The sequence below is a fragment of the Sceloporus occidentalis genome, unplaced genomic scaffold (assembly GCF_023333645.1).
Source record: "Sceloporus occidentalis isolate IW3139 unplaced genomic scaffold, rSceOcc1.0.p SCAF_13, whole genome shotgun sequence".
Classification (NCBI taxonomy): Eukaryota; Metazoa; Chordata; class Lepidosauria; order Squamata; family Phrynosomatidae; genus Sceloporus; species Sceloporus occidentalis.
The window spans coordinates 6,343,072-6,366,877 of NW_028316993.1; the positions used below are offsets into that span (position 1 = coordinate 6,343,072).

At 47.6% G+C, this 23,806-nt stretch overlaps 2 protein-coding genes across 10 annotated transcripts in view; one reads left to right on the forward strand and one right to left on the reverse strand.

The window, feature by feature from the left end:
- LOC149304728 (rho guanine nucleotide exchange factor 1-like) overlaps positions 1-18,700 on the forward strand; it is a 45,519-nt gene extending 26,819 nt beyond the window's left edge. For 5 of the 9 annotated variants that reach the window (XM_089478702.1, XM_089478710.1, XM_089478709.1 and 2 more), the window contains 11 exons: positions 42-119; positions 1,481-1,556; positions 1,851-2,018; positions 2,931-3,018; positions 3,759-3,869; positions 4,453-4,523; positions 4,676-4,840; positions 4,945-5,136; positions 5,828-5,994; positions 6,589-6,685; positions 7,300-11,817. In XM_089478702.1, the coding sequence (XP_089334828.1) occupies positions 42-119; positions 1,481-1,556; positions 1,851-2,018; positions 2,931-3,018; positions 3,759-3,869; positions 4,453-4,523; positions 4,676-4,840; positions 4,945-5,136; positions 5,828-5,994; positions 6,589-6,666 (1,194 nt within the window). In that variant the 3' untranslated portion in view covers positions 6,667-6,685; positions 7,300-11,817. Of the gene's footprint in view, positions 1-41; positions 120-1,480; positions 1,557-1,850; positions 2,019-2,930; positions 3,019-3,758; positions 3,870-4,452; positions 4,524-4,675; positions 4,841-4,944; positions 5,137-5,827; positions 5,995-6,588; positions 6,686-7,299; positions 11,818-18,297 lie in introns of those variants that run through there. The other 4 variants (XM_089478704.1, XM_089478707.1, XM_089478705.1 and 1 more) reach the window with 4 other exon arrangements.
- LOC149304729 (ETS domain-containing transcription factor ERF-like) overlaps positions 14,028-23,806 on the reverse strand; it is a 72,305-nt gene continuing 62,526 nt past the window's right edge. Inside the window, exons 3-6 of the mRNA XM_089479107.1 lie at positions 20,802-21,036; positions 16,825-17,014; positions 15,714-15,837; positions 14,028-14,665 (exon numbers count right to left, since the gene is read on the reverse strand). Of these exons, the coding sequence (XP_089335233.1) occupies positions 14,028-14,665; positions 15,714-15,837; positions 16,825-17,014; positions 20,802-21,036 (1,187 nt within the window). The remainder of the gene's footprint in view (positions 14,666-15,713; positions 15,838-16,824; positions 17,015-20,801; positions 21,037-23,806) is intronic.

Below are 23,806 nucleotides of genomic sequence, written 5' to 3' on the forward strand. Positions count from 1 at the left end.
TCCCTTTTCCTTCCTCCTTGTCTCCACTTTTCACTCTTCAGAAACTCAAAGACTACCAGCGTCGCCTGGACCTTTCCAACCTCAAGCAAAGTACGGATCCGCTGCTGAGCGAGTTTAGAGTGAGTTTTCCGTCCGTTGTCTTTTTTCCCATCTGGGATCGGGGCACCGGGGGTCTTTCATGGCAGCAAAACATGGCTGTGGATCGAGGCCTGAGTCCTATTATTGACACAAACCCAAGTAAAATCCTATGGGATTTCCATAGGTCTTGACCATGTAACAATAGAGTCAGTAAGACTACTCTTACTGGGATCAATCAATAGGAAATGCCTCATATCCTCCTCTGTATGAGGGAACGATTTTCCACCAGTAGAACCAGTTTTCCCAGTAAAAGCTATATGCCTTTAATGACTCCACAACAGGCAGGAATTGGTCATCCTTCTTCCTCTTGTCTTGCCATGCTGAGGCTGCGTCCGTTGGGTTTCAGCCTGCCATGCAGCTATTAAAACATAAGCTGTATCCCAGATATGAGAATCCGTTGTCCTTCTCCAGATGCTATGGGACTGCAACTCCCAGCATCCCTCAGCATTGTGGGTCACCTAGGAATTGCAGTCCAGGAACATCTGTTGCTTTCTGTTCTTCATGGGGAAAATGCACTGGATGTCTTTTTTTAATGGTTTTAAATTAATGCTCAGTTGGATTGATTGTTTATACTTTTAAACCTGTTTTAGCTCATTTGCTGTAACTTGTATTGTAAGCTGCTTTGAGAGAAGCCTATTGAGAGAAAAGCAGGAGATCGATTGATCGAACAGTCAATCAAAGAATCAATCTAACAGACCTTTGGAGAAAGGCTGCGTGGTTCTTTCCCCTGATTTATCAAAAGAAGGGATCTGCGATCGCTCCGAGGTCTGCTCCGACTCTCACGGTTCCTTCCACAAAGTATCTGTGAAATGCACTTTAGAAGCCCCAGAGAGTTTCTTGGAGTAGGGAGATCTAGACAGCCTCAAGTCTCTTGGATTTCCTTTGTGTGGTAATACAACAGTGTGTCTCTGTGTAATAGAGAGATAGAGAGAAGATGCAAGCTTGTGTCCCTTCAGACTGCTGCCATTGGCTGCACTGGAGTCTGATGGGAGATCACAGAATCATAAGGTTGGAAGGGGACCTCAAAGGCCATGTAGTCTGCCCCCTTGCCATGCTGGAAGTCCACCTCTAACGCATCCCTGGGAGATAGCCATCCGACCTCTTTCAAAAGATGGCAGGGGGTTGGACTGGATGGCCCTAGTGGTCTCTTCCAACTCTACGATTCTATGATTCTATGATTCTATGATCTCTAAAGAAGGAAGAGCCCACCATCCTCCAAGGCAGACCATTCCAAAATCAGAGTATCTGGAGGGTCACCAGTTCCCACTCCTGTGAAATGCTGATTTATGCAAAGAGCCCAACATCTCATCCTTCCTTCATTCATTCATTCATTTGCCCACAGAACACGGATATCACCAAGAAGAACCTGGTGTGTGAAGGACCCTTGACCTGGCGTCTCACCAAGGACAAATCCATAGGTTAGTTGACCCTGCCAAGTGCCCAACCGTGGCCCCTCTGCCCCTTTCTCTGCCCCCCTTTTCAACCCTGGTCTTTTGGTGGGATTAAATTTTGAGGCAGGAGAGGAGTGTGCCAGGTTTCTGGTGTTAAAGGTGGCCCTTTTGGGGGTCTGATGCCATCATGGGCATCTTCGCTTGCAAGCTGAGCTTTTGAAGGTTGCAGCCAGTCTGAGAATCCTAAATGGACCCCTTTGCTCTGTCCTTTTCTGTCTCCCTGACCCCACTGCCCTTTTTCTTCTGGCCCCCTTCTTCCAGATGTTCATGTCCTGCTGCTGGGCGACATTTTGGTCCTTCTCCAGAAGCAGGAGGACCGCCTGGTGCTCAAATGCCACAGTCGCACCATCACCCCGACCCCCGACGGGAAGCAGATGCTCAGCCCCATCATCAAGCTCAATTCGGCCATGATCCGAGAGGTGGCCACAGGTGACCAGGAGAGGGATGCTGGAGGGGGGAGGAGGAAGAGGAAGGGGAAGGGGAAGAGGAAGGAGGAGGAAAGTAAAAGAGAAGGAGGAGCTGGTGGATTTGGGGAGCCAAAGAGTCTCCCAAAATTACCATACAGTGGACCCCCCTCTGTGTAAGTCAAATCCCACACCTCTGCGGTGCACGGCACCCCATGCGCCACAGGTGCACGCCCCATTCACCATCTGCATGACCTCAAGTTCGCGTATGACGAGCCGTTGTATGGCGCAGGCGCGTTGTATATACTCAACTATAAGTTGACTGTAAGTCGAAGGCTAGTTTTGGGAGCAATATTATGGATTTTAATATGACCCATGGATCAGTCGAGGGTAAAAATCTAGGGGCACCTAACAAAAGATCTAATGGATGAAGCCAAGGAAAATAATGCCAAAAACGTACAAAATTCTAGCAGGCCTCAGTGTTTATGCTCACCCCAAAGTCTTTTTAAGGGGGTGTTGTCATTATATTGTAATATTGTGGGGGATGTTTTAATTGTTAGCTGCTTTGATTGTTTTTACAGAAAAGCGGGGTATAAATAAAAGTTTTATTTATGTATGTATTAGATGGATGGGAGAGTAGGATGGGGTCAAGTTTTCCCAAACGGATGACTCTCCTGCCTTTCACCAGCGGCTGCTTCCTTTATTAATAGGCGTCAAAGTATGCTTTACTGACATTGACGCTTGGATAAGTTGACTCAGGCTATTTGGGGGAATTTTTTTGACTAAAATTTCTAGGTTTATACATGAATATATACAGTAGCTTTGCAAGGCTCTGCTGGATACTAAGGGGAGCTTTGCGGGGGCTTTCAGAGGGCTCCTGGGGGTCTCTTGGGGGAAGTGGCCTTTGCAAGGGTCACAGTCCTCTCTTTCCTCTTAGATATCAAGGCCTTCTATGTGATCTTCAGCTGGGAAAACGGGGCCCAGATCTACGAATTGGTGGCCCAGACCGTTTCGGAGAGGAAGAAGTAAGACATTGGGGTGGCAGAAAAGGGGAGGCTGGGGGAAGGTTTCATGCACAGCTTGGAAAAGTTACTTTGGGGAACTACACTTCCCATACTCCCCTGGACATCATAGCCTGTAGCCATAATCCTTTAGCCAGCGTAGTGAGTAAAGGTCCCATAATCCCCTAAGAAACCTGTCCAATATCCACAATCCATCAGACAGAATGGTGACTATAGGTCCCATAGTCCCCTAGGCAGATTGGCTAGTAACCATAATCCGCTAGTATGGCAATTACAGCTCATGTAATTTCCTAGAAATCATGACCAGTAACTCCAGTCCTGTATCTGGAATGGCCAGTTCAGATCCCATAATCCCCTACACTGAATAGCCAGTGACCATAATCCCCTAGCCAGGATGGCCACTGCAACTCCCATAATCCTCTAACAACATGATTAGTACCAACTTCAGACCAGCAAGACTTTTCAGAGCTTAGAAAAAATTATTTGGACGATGACTCCCAGAATCCTCTCCCAGCCAATAAGGGCTACTTGGTGAGGCTGGCTAGGGGATTCTGGGACTTACGGTACACCCATTTTTCCCCTTTCATAGAATTATGAATTAAGGGCCATCTTATCTGACCCCATTCTGCCATAAAGGAAGATGCAGCCCTCCTGGAAAGTTGCTGAAGAAATGTCTGGTGGTGGTTTTTCTAGACTTGAACTCGGCTCTGATTCCTGCTTCTGCCCTTTTGTCCCATCCTTAGCTGGTGCAGCATGATCAGCGAGACGGCTGGCTCTTTGAAACTGCCTCGGTCCAGCCACCTGAAACCGCGGCTGTCGGTCCCAAACCGGACGTCACCCCCCAGCCCCAGCTAGTAAGTATGGGGTTTACTCGGGAGAAATGGGCACAAAGTGGTGGAGACTTTATGGAACAAGAGCTGAGGTTGGCACCGCGGAAAGGGTTTGGAACTACAGCTCCCCAAATCCTCCAGCCTCTAGGGCTTTTGGTGATTCTAGGGAGATACAGTCCGATAATAATAATAATAATAATAATAATGGCCAGCCAGTCCAACCCGCTGTTAATACATGATTGCATGGCTAAAGTGCCCTGAAGAGGTTGCCATCCAGCCATTGTTTAAAAACTTCTGTTTTCCCCAAAATGTAGGGATTCCATAGAAGGTTTTTCAAAGGGTCACCCTAAAAGTGGTCAATTCTAAAGGATGCCTTGTCCAGTGTAGTTCCTCAGCGCCTGCTACCTCCCAGTAGCAGAATGCACAAAGCTGAACCAGGCTCTTGCCAAGAGGTGCCATTTTGGAAACCCCGACTGGCATGGAGAACTGAGCGTTTGCAAGCCAACCCAGGAGTCTGGTCAGGCGGGAGGAGATGGGGGGGGACATGATACTGGTGACCAGCTGGGCATTGGCCATGAGCAGCCTGCAAACGTGGTTCTTTTCTCAGCAGCTACTCTGAGGGGCTTCTCGGCGGGACGGAGAACGGTAGCTCCCTGAAGGAGGTGCTGCAGTCGGAAGGTGAGTTTATGGCCAACTGACCACTGACCTTGGACTTGAGCCTTGACTTGTACCTTGGACTCTCCTTGAATGCCTTGCCTTGGGAGACTTTTTGGGGAGGGAGAGTGACTTGGAGAGGGGCAGGAAACCGATTAGCCTTTTTGCCACTCCAGAACGAGAAAAAGACTCATTGGAAGGAGCCGAGTTCGAGGAACGCAGCCCTGTGAGCGAACCCAAGCTGGGCAAGGCGATGGAGGAGTTCCTGGCTGACATCCTGACCCTCTACAAGCCCCGGCCTGGAGGTCAAGGGGTGCTGGCCGCAGCTGCTCAGGACAGAGGTGGGCAACCCCTGTCCTTGGCAGTTAACCGACTATCTTCCCATCCCTGTGCCAAAGATGCCAGGGCAGCCATCTTAGGGAAGCGCTTCCTCCTCTCTTCACAGTCTTGGCATTGAAGAGGCTGCTGCGGATATCATCGGAGGAAGGGGATGGGGCCTTTCTGGTGGAGCAGACAGAGGGACCCCCGGAGAACGGGACCCCGCAACTGGGGCAGGAGGAGGAGGAGGAGGAAGGGGAGTGGGACGGAGGATGCGCCGCCGAGACGGAGGACGGAAGCAGCGAGAGGAGACATAAAGGTGGGCAGGGGAGGCCAGGGGTATCCTGGGAACAAAGGGACAGGCGTGCGAGAGAGGGGCATGCTGGAGAAGAAAAACACACCTGGATATGACTTACTATAAATTTGGTACCAAAGGCAGGAGTTACTCCAAAGGCTGGTCCTCTCCCTGCTCACCTTTCCCATCAAGTAAAAACGTTTTTATTCAGGCAGGCTTTTTAAATTAAAAAAAGAAAATTAAAATAGGGCCCCCTTTATATGGGGGGGGGTGCATTAGTTCGACTACATGCTGGGTCTGCTGGAAAGGTGGGCTTGTCTGCTTTCCCCTTTTCTCTTTATTTTGCTCTTTGCACATGCGCAGAAAGAGCAGCTGCAGTTCGCTTTGCCTGTTGTAGGCAAGCATGCATGGCAATGCGCTTTCCCAGTTCAAACTTTGTTGCATTGTTTACTCCTAATAATAATAATAATAATAATAATAATAATATGTTTATTTATATCCCACCTCTCTCTGTGTTTCTCCTGCTTTACGGTTAGCCAGTGCTGCTAAACAAATTTCCATGTATCCAGAGGAGGAGGAAACATTGGTCTGGCTGTGCATATTACTTTTTGCAAAAGGGGGCTTCACAATCAGGGACTTTGATGACTGAGCTGTGCCTGTAATTAATTACCTAATAAAGTGAGTGGGTGACTAATTAGCTTAACAACCCCCAAAGTCTTTGCCTTTTCAGGAGGGACCCCCAATGGCCCGCAAGAGCCCCCTTGGGCTTCGGAGCACCCCGATAAAGACGGCCATCTCGCCCCGCTTATTCTGTCCCACCAACAGACCGATGGGCTGAAGCATCACTTGCGGCTCCTGGAAGACGCCATTCAGGGCCTGAAGGTGAGGAAAAGCTTTTAAAGTCTCCCCAAATCGCACTCTCCGAACTTAGCCTTTGTGCAGCATTTGGCTCAGCTTGCCTGCAAACCAAAGTCTGGACTCCCACATTGCTTTTTTTAATATTCTCATAAATGTCAAAGAGAAAACAAACAAACATATATTTTGGGAACAGCTACTTTGGTGGAGACTGGAGGGAAGAAAGCACATGGTGGGAATTTTAGCATATAAATTGCCCCTTGTCTTGATTGCTGTAATGCGCTCTACATAGAGCTACCCTTGGAAACTGCTTGGAAACTTGAGCTGGTTCAAAGAGCGGCAGCCAGATGGCTTATAGAAAGACATTGATGCCCATGAAGGAGCAGGTTGTGTTTGTGCCTAGGAACAGAAATGCAAAACTTGTGGGTCTGGTGATGGGGTGACAAGTTCGGTTAGGGGATGATGTGCATTACACTCCTGCCAAAGATCATTGCAACAACTCAGTAATCACAACCACCTCCACCATGACAAGATAATAATAATAATAATAATAATAATAATAATAATAATAATTCCCTCCTCTGAAGGTTCTTCCTTCTGTGTTTTTGTCTCTGCTGCTAGGACATTGAAGCAGACTATTGGCGCCTGCAGCAGCTGATGGGGAAACTGACCTCTTCCCAGCAGTCCAGTTTCACATGAGGCCGGCCAAGCAGGCAAGGTAATGCACAGGCGCATGGGACTTATGGCCAGAGGAGAGCGCCCAGGGATGCCGCTCTGGGGCTTATTGGCCATAGGAACTCTGGCCCAAGTGGAGTTCCCCTTCAGTTCCCTCTATTTCTAGTGTTGCAAAGGGCAAGATGCTGCAAACCCTGTTCCCAAGAATGTGTTCAGATTTGCTGCATTTTCAGTCCCTTGGAAAGGGTGTCTGGCCCCTTTGCTTTGAATGGCTAAGCTGCATTTCCAAATGCTCTGCTCCTGAAGTTCCTGCAATGCTAGAAATTAGGGGCCAGAAAGCAAATTTCTTTGGAGGGCCGGGGAGAGAATTCTTTGGGAAGGGCAGGGTCCTGATCTTGCCTTCCTGGTCACTATACCCTTGGCATTGCCTCCCCCCAAAATAAGGGCCTTGATAGCTGCCTGTTTTGGGGAGATGCAGAGCTGCACCTGGGGAATAGTTTTGCACAGAAGGCTTCGTTGCAAGATCCCAGCCATCAGCCGGACCTTGGGGATGATGGGTGTGTGTGTGTATGGGAAAGAGATGGGCATTGGTAACGCCACCCTCCATGCGCCGTCGGTCTCATGCCTTTTGGTGTCCATCTTCTTCTCCTTTTCTAGGCCTGTCCTGAACGTGGAGGAATTGGTCTCGCTCTTCCCGGAGGTTTCTTTCCCGGCCTCACCAACCAAATGGGATCCGGGTTGCTTTCTTCATTTTGTATTGTATAGGAGACTTGCAATGGAGGGAAAGATTTGGGGGGTTATAGATGATGTATTTATATATACTGCCTGAACCACACTGTAGTGGGAATATATTTAAAAGTCAAGGAGCTGCTTTTTGTTTCTTAGGTCAAGTGTTACAGGGCGCATCTACACTGTAGGAACAACGCCGTTCGGCACCACTTTTAATGGCCACGGCTCCATCCGTTGTACAGAATCCTTGGATTTGGAGTTTGATGAGGCACCAGTCCTCTTTGGCAGAGAAGCCTTGCAAAACTACAGATCCCAGGATTCCATAGGATGGAGCTACAGCACTTGAAAGTGGTGTCAAAGTGTGTTATTTCTTCTATGTAGATGTACCCATAGCCTTCCCAAGAGGCCAGGGAGGGCTGTTTCATCAGGGCAAAGAGATACGAGCTTTTTCTGTAGCTGTGAGATTAGTTGGCAAGGTTTGGTCCCAAAGAGAGACAGATTCCCCCCTTCTCCCCCCAAAAGTATCAGTTCTGGTGATGGTTCTTTGGTGGCTGAAGATGCAAACCTGGGTAGTAGGCGTCCGAATGTCCAGGCCAGACTGAGGTCCAAGTGAAGGCCGCAGAATGAGGATCCCGGCCCATGTCCGCAGGGAGGGTGGCAAGGGGGCAGGAGACCCACATCTCCCCCGACCCATTTCATTCAGTCTCAGGTCTGGGGCATGCCTTGCCCAGAGGGATTTCCTTGCTCTTGGTCTTCTTCTGTTGCTCTTCCCGAAAAGCAGAGAAGCCCCAATTGCCATTGCAGCCGAGGTTCCTGGAGGAAGAAGAACCCAACTCTGACCCAAACTGCTCTTGCATTTCCATCTCTAAGAGTCCGGTTTCCTTCTTCTGGCCTTTTCCGTTCTCCTTCCCTTCTCCAGCTGCCTCTCCCAAGAAACTCTTCACCTATTTTGGATTCTGCTCATAACACAACACTGTTGGTCTTCTGGTTGCGACTTTTGTGGTGCGGCATTTTCTCTTACATTTGCTCCCCCAGCACCAATCCAGCTCACACCCGCATTTGCACTTGCGCACTTGAGTGGGATCCTTAGAAGGCGGGTTCCTTGTGCAAACTGAATCCGCCATCTTTTACTGGGGTGGGTCTTTCCCTCTTTCCTTCCTTTTTCTTTTAGTTCTTTATTCATTCCTCACTTCCTTTGTTTTGTATTTTCCTTCCTTCCTTCCTTCCTTCCTTCCTTCCTTCTTTTCTCTTTTCCTTTTGTGTTCCTCCCTTCCATTTGTTCCCTCCCTCCCTCTCTCTCTCTCTTCCTTTTTCTTTTGTTTCTTTCTTTATTCCTCCCTCCCTTTTCTTTCCTAACTTTTTCCCCTCCCTCCCTTCCTTCTCCTGTTGGCAAACTGCAGCCGTTGAAGGGCCATTCCAGCCCACCTTTCCCCTCTCCTCCATTCTTCCTTCTCTCTTTCCCTCTGCTTTGCTTATCAAGTACTGAGAAATCCAGGGCTTCTTGGGGTGAGACCACCCATCTTTGCGCATCACCCCACAGCTCCCCTTTGACTTATTTCTAACCAAGGCACTTCTTCCCAGTTCAAGCCATGACCTGCCACAGGTGTTGCACATAGAAGCCCATAAAGGAAAGTGCCCAGGAGGTGTCCCTCTCACAGCCATCTTGCTTGTCTCCCTTTGAGATGCTGTTGTATAAAATGGACAGCAGATGGAGCCCCTTCCTCTCTTGATACAGGTAGGGAAATGATGATGGGCTTTGCAGTATATTTTCTTCCTCCTCTTCCCTCTGGCAGAGAGATGTCACCAGACCTGGACTTTTCCTACAGCAGACATAGGAATGGTTTAGTCCTTTAATGCCGTTGGATTGCAGCTCCCATCATTCCTTGTCATTGGTTGTGCTAGCTGGGGATGCTGGAGGCTGCAGTATGGCAACATCTTAGTGGACCACGGTGCTCCCACTCCTGGTCTAGAAGGTGTTGCACTGCAACTCCCATATGCCCTTGCAGCTAGGAATTCTGGGAATTGTAGTCCAGCATCACTTGGACTCAGCCTTGGCCTGTGCCTGGGGCACCAGACTGCTTGGTTCTGCAGTCTGTTTGTTTTGGTTTCTGCTGCTTGGAGCAGCTCCATCCTGGAGGAGGTTGCGTTCAGCGTGCATTTCCCCCTCCCAAGTCCAGTTACAGAGGGACCAGACCAAGTGGACCATACTGGAAATGTAGCAGTTGTGGAGCCTGTGGCCCTCCAGGTGTCCTTGGACTACAACTCCCACCATCCCTGACCATTACCCCCTGCTTGATGGGGATGATGGGAGGTGGAGTCCAGTAGCATCCCTGGCCTTGTCTGTAGTTAGATTGGGGCAGAGAGAGAGGAAAAATTTGAGGTCAGGGCAGTATATAATTCAAAAGAGTTAAGAGAGGCCAGTTTGACCCAAAGCGTTTGGTAGGAAAAGTGGGCAGGTCTGGATTCGCACCAGCGTCCTCAGAGACTACCAGAAACTCTGATAGTTGCGCACGTTCTTCTTGTTCCCAAGTGCCTTTCTGTTTTGTTGGCAACGTGCTTGTATTTGTATTTGTAAGGAAACTCATATTTTGCTGGGATATTTTATATGCATATACTTATAAATATTATATATATATATATACACACACAGAGAGACACACACAGATATAAGGGATTGGTCTTGATGCCAATTTGTTTTCCTACTTGTTTCGTCTGTTGCTGTACAAAGAACATAAACTGTATATTCAGAGGTGAAAGAGTGAGACTTTACCCAGCCCTTTCCTTGCCTTTGCCAGTATTATGGAGATATATATATATAAATAATAATACTCTCCCAAACTCAGCCACTGCCGGGGGGGGGGGTGTTGTTTTTTAAAGCCACGCTTGAAATAAATAATAATAATTCCAAATTAAGCAATATTGAACCTAAAAGGGAAGAGGAGGAGAAGAAAACCAATGTCGTTCCTGTTTATCCTTCCATTTTCTGGTGTCTTTTATGGTCGCTCCTTTGTGTTGCAAGACTTGTTCTCAGACTCTCCAGATGTTTTGGACTACAGCTCCCAGATGTCTCTGTCAGCATGGCCGGCGCTCGGGGATTCTGGGAGTTGCAGTCCTCCGTGTTTGAGGACCACTGTTAGGAGAGGACTTTCTCAAGATAATTGCTTCTTGCGCATTAGTGTGCCTCATGCCCTCTTTCCACAAAGTGCCAAGGGCATTTTTGGCTGCTTTTGGCTTTTTTGGTCTCTGTGGGTTTGCAGGCAGAAGTCAGGCTTTCCTCTCAGTTTATCCTTAGGCAAGGCTTTGATTGCAAAAAATCCCTGAGTGGGAGACGGTCTGAAAGCGCCGCCGTCTCTTTCTCTCCCGCCCTTTTCACCATCCATTGTTATCTCAGGTTCTAGGCTGCTTTTGAAAACCTTGGGGTTTGGGGCAAGCAGAACCAGTCTTGCAAAACAAGCTTTGCTTTGCTGAAATTCTGCCGCTCACTCGATGGTGCTAAATACATTGCATTGCACTGATGCAGGGTTTTCTGGAACGAGGGAAATGCTCATTTAAAACCGCTATCAGGGCTTTCTTGACTTGCTCCGGCTTTGCTTCTGAACTTTCCAAATAGGAGACGGTGGGTTTCTTCCAACTTCAGAACCGCAATACTATATACCTCTTAAATGGCTCATTCCAAAAAAGGTGATAGAAAATCTTCCATTGCTCACTCTGCGGAGCGGAACGTATGTGTGTTACACAAAGGTGCATTATATACTTGACTTGTTTCTTTTTTGTTTTAATACTGGCTCAGGCAACATAAGATGCACCACCATCATGTCTGCTTCGGTTTATACTTACGGATGTATTGTTTGCAATTCTACGCTGCTCTTGTGCCTGCTTCATGCTAAACCGCTTCTCCAGGAGCACTTTCTCAATTGCTAACCATGTCTTTGGGAGACTGTTTTGCCCTTATTTTAAACTCAGCTTGAACCAGTGGCACAAACCAGAGCTTGCACTATCCCTCTCTTGGTCAGACTAAGGCATGGCAAACGCATCTTGAGAAGGGTCTCTGTAGCGGTCATGTGTTATTGTTTTGGGGTTTCACTTCAGATGTGGAACCGGAGTGTGTTCCATCCCTGTGTGTTTCTCGATTGGGGCTGCTGCAAAAATGAAAACCGGAAGGAAGGGGTGCCAGTGAATTTGGGGCAGTGGGGCTCTTGGTCTGTATGTTTCTGGGAAGGAAGAGAGGAGAAAAGACTGGGCAGAAGAGAAGGAAGAAGTCATCCCAGCCAGGATGAGCATCAGTGGATCGTGGCCCCATCTTCTCTCCTTTTGTGTAAAAGAGACACTGAGAGTTTTGTGTATGTTGCAAAGAGGGAAAGGTACGTGGATGGAGGGGGCGAGAGAGAGACTGAACCAAAGACAGCTCCTGTACAAGATGCCAAATTAAAGCCTATATTAATCACAGCTCTTGGTCCCTTTGTGGTTGGAGTAGCCTTTGCTTTTCCATGTTCAGGGTCTCTCTCATATTGACTGACTCCATTCTTGCCTTCCCATTCCCCCCTTGGACCTTGGAGAAGGAGAGTCAGCTGGCCAAGAGTCCTTTCCTAACTCACTTCTGGAACGAAACAACCGTTTCCCTGCCTGGAGAAGAGAAGGTTAAGAAGTGGTAAGAGAGCCCTGTTTAAGTATTTGAAGGGGTGTCATGTTGAGGAGGAAGCAAGCTTGTCTTCTGATGCTCCAGAGAACAGGACCCAATGGAGCAATGGATGCAAGCTCCAGGAAAAGAGATTCTAGCTCTATATTAGGAGGAACTTCTTGAGAGTAAGAGCTGTTTTGATAGTGAAAGATGCTCCCTTGGAGTGTGATGGAGCCTCCTTCCTTGGAGGCCTTTAAAGAGGGGCTGGATGGCCATCTGTCAATGGAGATGCTTTGATTGAGAGTTCCTGCATGGCAGAAGAAGGGGGTTGGACTGGATCAGGGCCCTTCTTGGGGTCTCTCCCAACTCTAGGATTCTATGTTCGGTCAGGTCCTTGCATTTTCTCCTTAGCACCCAGAAAGGAGGAAAGAAGTGTGTAGAAATATAGAAGTTATATATAGAAATGCACTTGCTATTGCTATTGCAAAGTGGACTCCTCCACTCCACCAAATGGGGACTGAATTGGATTAGTGTATATACTCCTGTACAAGTCGAAGGGAAGGTTTTAGGGCCAAAAGTCATGGATTGTGATGTGACCCTTGGATAAGTCGAGGGTAAAACTTTGGGGCCTGTAATAAAGGATGCGAAGGGGGGAATGCCACTTCCTTCCCTCCTTCTCCAGACCTCTCCTGACCCCTAAAACCACTTCTCTGGTGCTGAGAAGTGACCCCAAATATACCCAGTCCCCGACCCAGGGGCACCATTCGTACACATGCGCGCACATGTTTACCTTTGAGGAGACCCAAAGACGAATAGATATTTTATTGCTTTAGAAGCCAGCAAGATCGCGATCCGCTGGGCATAATAATTTTTTTCCCATCCTATTTTTTTTGTTTCTTTTCTTTTCTTTACACTTCATAAATTAATACAATATTTACCAAAAAAATAAAATAAATAAAATTAAATTAATAAAGGGTCTGGAGTTAAAACAGTGTCTTCATATATATATATATATCAACCACACAAATAACAGTTTTGATCTTGAAAACACGGAGACACAAGCACAAAGAGGGGCAAAAAGTGTGGGGCGGGAAGAGGGTCTCTATACAGAAGGGAGGGTCACACCAGAGCATGACAAGACAATATTGCACTTTGAAAAATTGGGGTGAAAAGAGGGTTAATTTGGGGCGCCTTCCTCTCCGTGGGACGCTCTCTTTTTCCTGGTGCAAGGCTGGGGTTTGCTGGTTTTAAGGGCTCTTCCTTGCCAAACTGGGATGAGAAATTGCTCCAACAGTTGATGCTGCAACATCCAGAGGCCTCCTGACTCCAGGGAATGCCTTATTCACATCTTTCCTGCATTCTGGTTTGCAACGGCTTCTTTGCCATTTCCTACAACTCCTCTAGGTTTACAATTGGTACGTCCAGGTTCCTTTTTAGACTGCTTTGGAAGAGTACTTTAATGTGCTTTAGAAACATTTTATATTCATATGCAGACTAACATGGCTATGTCTTTGATTTATATTTGTACGGTTTGCTTTCATCTGCTGGCTGCAATTTCCTACAATTGTGGAAAGATGTTTCTGCAATGCTTTAAGTCAGTGGCTCCCAAATTTCGTGGACACCATTTCCCAGAAGCCCCAGCCAGCTTGGTCCACAGTTGGGAATTCTGGGAAACGAGGTCCAAAACATCCAGAGGACCAAAGTTTGGGAACCGCTGCTCAAAGTCCCAGAGTTCTTTCCAAATCAGTGGCATGGATGGCAGGCATTCAGAGGGAGACCCTTCCTCACATTTATGCCCCAGAGATGTTTTTTGTGGTGGAGAGCAAGAATCCCAGCCAAAGGAGTGAGGAGCCAAATAAAAGGGGAGGATTCGGCTTGGTATATTCAGTGGATAAATTTTTCCTATAAAAATAGAGACATCGAACAAAGACGGGGGATATTTCCTTCTGGTTTTGCTTAAATCCTCTTAAGAATCTGGCTGCTGATGGGGAGTGAAAGGGGGCCGCCGGTCAAGCCTAGGGCCGTTTTGGGGAGCTGTTCAGCTGCCCGGGAGGCTCTTCCCTTCCTTGGCGGTGCTGAGGATGACCCCAGTGGTGGCCACAGCCTCTTTCTCTGGCTGGACAGGGGACCTTTCTCCAGCCGGCCGTTCCACCTCCAGCCGCTTGTAGCTCTGCACTTGGCTCTCTAGCGCCTCCAGACTTTCGGGGCTGAAATCACAGCCTTCATTCTCTGAACTGCACTCGCTCAGGTCGGTGATCTCCAGCTCCGAATCGGAGGCAGGGTCCTCTTTGGACCCCCGTCCCCCAGAGGGGCTCTGTGGCCGGACCCCCAGTGCCTCCTTCTCACGGTGGACCGTCCCATTGCCCTCCCCCCGTGAGGACATGGCACCACCGTGGGCTGGCAGGCAGAGACGGGGGACGGCACCCGAACCCAGGGCCGCAGGCCTCTCGGGGGTCTCCGTGGGCAGAAGGGAGATGGGGGTCGGGAGCTGGGCCAGCGAGCCGGAAAGGGGGTTGGGGTAGAAATGGGGGGAATAGAGGGAAGCGGGGAGCTTGGTGTTGGTCAGGGGGAAAGCACTGGAGAGGTAAGGGTTGAAATTCCAGGGGTAGTCGGGGAAGGAGGCGTTGCGGCCGTAGGGGGTCAGCAGACCGGGGGGCTTTGTGTAGCCGGCCACACCTGCGGGGGAGAGAAGGAAAGAGGGGTGAGTGGCCTGAAACAGATCTCTCCCTTTGTATGCATGCCTTGGGTCCAATGGGCCCCCCAAAAGGGTCCCAAGGCTCCCCTTTACATGTGTGTCATAGGTCCCTAGGGCCCCCCAAAAATGGTGGTGAATGGCACTACTAGCGACCACATATAGAAGCCCATAATTACTTGAAGGCACACAACTTCAGCAAAGGCCACATGTGGCCCATGGGCCATGCATTCTCCGACCCTTCTTTGGGATCCCCAAATTCCTTGTACAGTAGTCCCTCCACATTTGCTAAGGTTGGGTGAAGGACCCCGTGAATGTGGGCGGATAGCAAATTAAAAAACACTATTCTTTTTCCTGAGAGAACACCTCTCTAGGAATCTCCAGGTCCTCCGGTGCAACTCTATGGCCAAGATCTGCCAGAATCTGGCCATAGAATTATGCTGGAGGACCTACAAAAGCCCAGAGAAGTGTTTTCCCTATGTAACTTTGGGTTCTCCACCACAACTCTATGGTCAACGTCTGGCAGAGTTGCGCTGGAGGACTTAGGGATTCCTAGAGAGGACATATTAATCAAATCCGCAAAATAAGCATCAAATGTGGAGGGCCAGCTGTATTCCTGCCACATCTCATATTGGCCAACATCCTGTTATTTATGAAGAGGAGACAATTGTTACATGGAGAGTCAACACACAAGTAAACCCCCCTGATTCAATGGGTCAACTTGAGTCAGGACTAACGCAATTCTCTATCACAATCTATGGTATGTAACTTTAGGTACACTTAGCTATGTAGCAGGAGTACTAAGGACCCCTGATAGCAAATTGCAAAGATGCCTAACAGGACACTGGCCAGAGGGTCCCATTGTCCAGAGGAGCAGCGGTCACTTAGCTGGCTCCCTTACATAGAGATGTCCAGCAACCCTTGGCTAAATACAGACATTGCAAAACTGCTCCGTTCCAGTTCCTGCAGACCTAAGTCCACTTACAGAGATGCAAGTCCCCAAGTGATCTTTGGCCACTCCATCGTTCTCACCTGACCCCAGGAAAGGGAAAGCCGCGTCCAAGCGCAGTTTCTCTGTCTCCGTCTGCCGTTCAAAGAGTGGGGTGCGGGCGGCTGGGTCCCCCAAGCGAGGGTTGGAGAAGAGGCTTTGCAGGGTCTAAGGAGGGAAACAAGGAGGGAATGGATGAACTAGGACAGTGGTCAGTGAAAAGGTAAGGGAGCCGCATGCCAAGAATGGACCCCGTTTTGCAAATTCTGCCTCCTGGCCCTAACAGCAGCTGTCTGTCTGTCTGTCTTTAAAGATGATGACTTACTTAAATTGATTTTAATGTGATAGCTTTTATTTTTAATCCTCTTTACTTGGTGCATTTTGTTTCGGGTGCCTTGCATTTTTACTCCTATCACAAGCCACCTTGAATCTTGATGTGGAAGAAAAGTGGAAGAAAACGAAATAATACATAATTATGGTTGACTGAGGAAAGTGTGTGCATGCTTCTCTGTGTGTATATACACAAACACACACAAGCATGTATCCACGCAGGCACTTTCCCCAAAGACAACTGCAAATCGTCTTAGAAAACAGCAGTTTCCTATGACTTTCTGACTGCAGGAAGTAAAGTGCTAAAATTACTCCTTCCTTTCTTCCAGGAGTATATGCTTCTTGGTACATTATCGTTTTTGTTGTTGTCTTAAAAAGACCATATAATGATTTCTAGCATAGATTCCTTACATCAAATTTCAATATTTTGGATTTCAACTTCCAGAATCCCTGGCTATTGGCAAGCTGGGAACATAGGTTTTGGGGAATTAAAGTGCCAAACACCCAGAGGACCATTCCCATAGCCTCTCTGGACTGAAAACAGAATTGTCTATAGAGAAAGCAGCATTTTCTGTGCTACAAGTAATATCTCTGCATAGAAAATCCTGTCCGCAGTGCAGAATATTTTCCTATGCAAAGTTTCCATCTGTGTGGAACTGATGGAGAATACGTTCCAAACTGCAAAGATGCTCCTCAGTCCTGGATTCTCCTTCTCAGAGTTGTTGATACTCATGGAGCATGTTTTCCAACCACTTAGCAAATACTTTCCCCACCCCTAGATCTACCCCGAATGCCAAGGGCCCTGGCTCCCTCCCCATGGCTTACCTCTGGGGTGAGGGGGGCACAGTCGGCCCCATGGCTGCCCCCATTGAAAGGGTTCTGGGCCAGCAGAAAGGGGGAGTTGGCCGCCATGTCCAGCAACGGGTAGTTGACCAGGACCACTTTGCTGAAGTTGAACTTGTAGGTGAAGCGCTTGCCCTTCGTCTTGTGCAGGATCCGCTTGTTGTAGTAATACCTGGAGGAGGAGGAGGAGGAGGAGCAGAAATGAGGCTGGAGTAAAGGTTGACATCCTTGGAGGCAAAACTGCCCTGGCCAAAAAAACACTACAGCATTCCCAAAATATGGGAAAGGCCACCACAGATGAGGGATATTTATTTAAAGCAGCGTCGACTCCCAGAATCCCAACACAATTTACGAGGAACAAATCTTGCCAAGAAAACCCCACAATAGGTTTGCATTAGGGTCGCCATAAGTCGGAAATGCGGACATTGAAGGTGCTGGTGAATATTTATGCACCATCCAAGGTGCTGGGATCCTGTGGGTTGGATCCCAGCTACAGGAGATCCATTTAATCCATTGATGGGTGGCGATGTGACCCATAGGGAGGAGACATGCTGGATTCCAAGGAAACACCTTCCTTGAATTGCAAATAGACATTACATTTCCTTGACTTTGAAAACCTCCCACTGACCGCATGGCCAAAAAAGGCGGAGGGGTCAGCCTGCAGATAGCCCTGTTACCATCTCAACTAAGACCAGAAACAGCAAAATGCAGGCCTAGGACTCACATCTTCAATTTGTTTCTCTTCTTTGCCTGATGAAGAAGACAGTGTGACTTTGAAAGCTTGTGACATGGAATTGTGCATTTTGGTTGTCCAGTAAAGGTATCATTGTTTGGATAATTATTGGATCCCCTTAAAAACTTCCATGCTGTTTCTGGATAATAAATACCATTCTAGTTGAGAGAGAAAGGTCTCCATTGCTTGGGTGGCAAGAGCACAGTGCAGAGGACATGGAGGCATCCAGAGTCTGTTGGACTACCACTCCTATCATCCCCACCATTGATGACGATGGCAGGACTTGTAGCTCAACAGCATCTGAAGGATCTACAAACTGTTTTGTTTCTGTTTCTGTGCTTTCAAGTCAGCCATGACTTCCGGTGACCCTCTCCTAGGACTTCCTAGGCAAGATTTATTCCGAGGAGGATTGTTATCCCCTTCCTTTGGGGCTGAGAGTTGGATGGGATTGGCACCCAAGGCCACCCAATGAAGTTCTGGGCTTGAGCTGGGATTCGAACCCTGGTCTCCTGGAGTCCCAGTCCAGCACTCAAGCCACTGCTGGGTCTTTTGACAGAAGATGGGTTATGAGAAAGGATTTAGTGGTGAAATAAAATGGCTCACAAACTGCACTAAAGGATGCACTTGCAACATGAGCGCCCCCTAATGCTGGGATATGGGAATTGCATCCCAAACCAAGAGCGCCCCCTAGTGAGCTGGAATGTGATTCTTTTTAATTGCAGGATGATGGTTTCCCAGGCTGATGGGAGCTGCAGTCCATCTACATCTGAGGAATGGCAGCACATGATTCTCACCCATGGCCCAGAGATCAATCTCTCAGCATTGGAGAAGAGGCCTGGAGTCAGGGACAACCAGGGAGCCTTCGGGGTTTATGTACTGGGAAGAAGAGAGGAGAGTCCCCCGGCTGAGTTCATCGCAAGTGTCAATAGCGCTTAGCCCCTCATAAATATTAATTAGAGTGTTGGAATCTCAGGCGGCTGGAGGAGAGATAGTTAATTAATAAACAATAACAAATATTGCTGCCAATCAATGACGCCAGGAGGGATGCCTCATGGGAAGGGCAGTCACAAAGCGCCAGTGAGCTTTGCCATTGCTTTAGGGAAGATTTGGGAAGAAGAAGCCAGAAATAAGGTCCCATGCTCAGTTGCTGAGAGGTTTAGTCACCTTCTGCAAGGAAAGCATGTTATTTGTGGCACGAAAGCATGCTAAATCCAGTGTTTGTGGCAACAGTAATGCCCAGTAAGGTTAACATCCTATTGATCCCTCCTGTGAGTTTTAATCAACTAGTTGATTAATTAATTGGTCAAAGGTGCATGCGAGGGAAGCAATCAAAAGGATGCTCTCTCAGCCTTCAGGGGATTAATAATAATAATAATAATAATAATAATAATAAATAATTTATTTATAGCCTGCCCAATCGCTAGGAATCCAGGTGGGTTACAACATTAAGAATGCATTACAATAATGTACTTAAGGGTCCCTTCCCAATTGCACAGGTGTGTTTTGCCATGCGTGATGGCAAGGGTGGGACTTTTTTAAATGCAATGCCCAAAATGCCCTTTCCATGCTGGCTGGGGATTGTGGGAGCTGCGGTCCAAAAAAAGTAACTTCCCCCAGCTCTGGTACACCCTTGTGCAGCTTTAACTGCCCTGGCTCAAGGCTATGGAATTCTGGGAGTTGGAGTATGTTGTGGGCCCAGAGCAGAGCAGAGTTCCGCTCTGGGCCCCACAACATACTCCAACTCCCAGAATTCCATAGCCTTGAGCCAGGATGCTGAAAAGTGGTGCCAAACCGGGTTATTTCTCCAGTGTAGATGCAGCCCCCCTTCCGTTCCAAACTTTCAAGGGATCACTCCCAAATCTTGCCGCTGCTCCGCAATCAATCTTTGCGGTTTTGGTTTTAAATAATTTAAGTGGTTTAATTGATTAAATGTCCCAGATTAGAAGAGAAGGACACCTGGGGCTTGGTTATCTGCTCCGCCGTGGAAAAGATGGAGCCCGACCCGGGTGTTGTACAGCACGGATCCCTATGCGTGGGGTTACGCATTGATTGTGTCATGCACAACTATGGTGTTGAATGGCGGCCTTTTGCAACCACACATGCTGTCAAATGTGCAGATGAAGCGAAAGATGAGAAGCTGAGCTGCTATCTATCAGCTAGCTATCAGTGCTGGAATGAGCAGGATCTGCCATCATAATAGGTCTAGGGATCTGGTGTTTGTGGGTGCAATCTGTGCCCTTCCAAACTGTTACCCTTTTTTTGGACTGGTAGCATGGTAGTAGTGGTTTGAGCATTGGATGGCGACTCTGGGGGCTGGGGTTCAATTCCCAGTTCGGCCATGAAACCCATTGGGTGACATTGGGAAAGTCACACTTTCTCAGCCTCAGAAGAAGGCAATTGCAAACCTCCTCTGAACAAACCTTGCCAAGAAAGCCCCATTATAGATTCACCTTAGGGTCACCATAAGTTGGAAATGACTTGAAGGCACACAACAACAACAACAACAACAACAACAACAACACACAGAATTGCTAAGTTGGTTGGGGGATTCTGGGAGGTGTAGTCCCTGAAGTTACTTTCCCAAGCTCCCAAAGGAAGATTGGAAAGAGAAAGAGCAGAATTGAACTGTCTCTACAAACTGCAGTCCATCAACAGCGCATTGAACAAAGAACATGGCTTCCTAGCACACTACACACATTATAACATTATATATCTCCCCAGCTTCATGAGGGCTCCCTTGATCATAGAATCATAGAATCCTAGAGTTGGAAGAGACCCCATGGGCCCTGATCCAGTCCAAGCCCATTCTGCCATGCAGGAACTCCCAATCAAAGCATCCCCATTGACAGATGGCCATCCAGCCTCTGTTTAAAGACCTCATGTCTTTCTTTTGGTCCCCAAACTACATCCCAATATTCATATAGCTATCTGCTCTCCTGGGCTTTAGGCAACATTCTTCCTCCTGCATTTGTCCCACAAGGACTGTCATTAAAGCCGAACTGGCCACCACATCTCCATACCCACAACTTTTGCATTTCTCATGCATTGCCTGCTTATATCGGTCTCCACTCCATGCACCTGAGGAAGTAGGCTCAAGCCTATGAAAGTTCATGCTGCCAGCTTCTTTTCCCCCAGTTAGTCTCAAAGATGCTACAAGATCCCTTTCCAGAGTGACACTTTGCATTCTCCCATTTGTGCCAATGGTTCTCCCAGCCAAGACTCCTACCTCAAGGCCCGGCTGAGCTTGTCGTAATTCATATGGGGCTTGCATTTCCGGATGCCCCAGAGCCGGGCCACTTCGTCGGGGTCCTTGATGACGAACTCCCCATAGTCCCCTTGCCAGGCAATGACGTTCTGGTACTCCTCCTTCTGCAGCAGCTCCAGGATGAAGTGCCAGAGCTGGATCTGGCGCGATCCGGGGCTCGACTCCGGCTTGTAGGCCCAGTCAGGGAAGGCGAAACCTGCAACGGAGGAGAAGAGAAGAAACCCATCACCAATCTGGACACAGTCCCTTTCCTTTGTCCAGTTGCAACAATAGCATCCTCCATTCCCAAGGAACATAGCATTACTGCCTTCCATGTGGTGCCAATCCTGTGGAATCAGTGGGGCTTACCTATATGTTGATTCACGACCCAGCAGTGAATTCAAGGTGTGGCACAGTGGTCTGAGTGCAGGACTATGTCTCTGGAGACCAGGATTCGAATCCCTGCTCAGCCCACTCGATTACCTTGGATGAGTCACACACTCTCAGCCTCAGAAAACCCCAGGATAGTGTCACCATAAGTCACAAATGACTTGAAGCCACACAGCAACACATTTTAGTTGGGACTGACCAATACAGCTGAGACTTCTATGCGCTGGCCTCCCATTGTCCACAACTGACTTGGCCAATGAAGAGCTCAACCAATGGCCAAGATGGCTGGGAACTGATGTCCAGCACAGAAGGGGGCAGTGGTCCCCCATGTGAAGAATGGCTGTCTAGAACAGCGGTTCTCAACCTGTGGGTCATGACCCCTTTGGGGGTTGAATGACCCTTTCACTGGCGTCGCCTAAGACCATCGGAAAACACATATTTCCAATGGTCTTAGGAACCCAGACCGCTCCTGTATGGTTGGGGGTCACCACAACATGAGGAACTGTATTAAAGGGTTAAAGGCGTTAGGAAGGTTGAGAACCACTGGTCTAGAACATCTGGCAAGACATGAATCCTAGAGTTGGAAGAGACCCCAAGGGTCACCCAGTCTGAGCCCTTTGGCCATGCAGGAATACACCTTCAAAGCAAAACCTCTTAAAGAAGGAGACTCCAGCAGTCTCCGAATGAGTCTATTCCACTTGCTGTCAGGAAGGCCCTCCTAATATATTATTATTATTATTATTATTATTATTATTATTATTATTATTATTATTATTATTTTCTTATATCCTGCCTTTCTCCCAATACAGGGGGAACTCAAAGCGTCGAAGAACAGGTATAAAAACAATACAATTTAAAAGCAGTACAACGATATTAAAATATATAAATATAAACTTTAAAAAAATGAAACAATTTTAAGAACTAAAACAGTTATAAATTAAAATATAACATGTTAAAATACAAACCATTAACATTTAAGCAGAGTCTCTTTTCCTGGAGCTTGAATCCATTGCTGCGCATCCTATTCTCTGCAGCAGCAGAAAGCAAGCTTGCTCCATCTTCAATATGGCACACTTTTCCTAATCTTTAAACATCTTAACCTTCTCAAAAGAGGCAATCTCGCACTCGTATTGTGAGGCTGGCAAAGCTGATTTTGGATGCCACCGCATATCCATCTTGTTTACTTGTCCTGTGTTTGCCACTTGCAAATATATAGATATTTACATGTCCGCATATCCCAGCCTGTGTCCTGAGAGCACTGGGCATCTTACAAGAAAAGCAGCTTAAACAATCCTACATTTAAAACAATTTGAAAAGAGAAACAACTTCAGCCTTCTAAAGACTTATTAAACTCCTGTTTCTTGGTGACCTGACAGCACCAGACGTGGAACATCGCACATACGGCAATCCTGCGCACTGTGGTCGTACACTGTGGTTTTGCATGGCGCCTGAAGCCTTTCCACAGCGACATTGTGTTGGGCAATGCTGCGATTCTTCTCTGGAGTTGCATAATGCTGGCGCAGCTTAGTGCCGCTTGCGGATATTTACGCTACGCTGAGCGGACATAGGACGGCCGTCTCTGTCTCCCAAAACTGGACGGAGAACTCTGAGCACTCCAGCCCTAAAAAGAGGCAATTGCTCCATTCCTAAAATACTATGGGAGCCCAAGTGCTCACTTGTCCCCTTGCTGTGCTCCCCATTTCCGCTCTCTTTGTGCATGTATGAAAATAGGAAATAAAACATAACTAGGAGGAGATGGCTTCCAACGTCATTCAGCTGCTCTTTGCCACTTTGCACCCCGTTTTGGGAGAAAGGCGGGATATAAATCCAAGGAATAAATAAAACGCTAAGAGCCCTCCGTTTTCCCCAGCAAAGTGATAAAGTTAGGAGACTATAGGAAACCACAGAAACAGCCCAAAAGGGTAAAGCCAGTCGTTCCAAGTGCAATTGTTTTAAAAAGATGCTAACCATCATCATTTGGAACAATTGCATTTGGAACAACTGGCTTTATCTTTTTAAGCCATTGCTCTGGTTTGCTACAGTCTCTTTACTTGATCGCTTACGAGTCTCTTTAGAGTTTATCAGACAAGAGAAATTGGAAGTATAATCCAATGGCAATCCGAACGCAATCATGGGGTTTAACATTATTGCGTGATAGACTGCCACAAGCAATTTCTGGCAATGGCAAGCTATTTTCTGGCAATGGGAAGTCAGTTCGAACACAGTTCAAATTCACATACATTCTCTGAACTAGCGAATTCACGCGAATGCGTTCTGGCCCCACTTTCTTTTCATGCGAAATGAAGAGAAATCCCTCCCGTGGGATAAACTCCTTTGGCAACTGTATTTATATTCATTGGTGTTTTTTTTAATGTTCCTTTACAAGACACACATCACATATAATTTGAAGGCTCTCTTTTAAGCTTTGGCGTTCATCACCTTGCGGAGTCAAGGCTTCTGCTTTGGAGAAATGCAGGGTTAGCCCCATTAACCTTAAGACAAAGTCCAGAAGCCATATTCTGATTATACCAAAATAGCAGAACAAACTTGGAGCTAAAAGAATGCAAGGGAAAAAAACCTTTCCAATTGGTCTGATA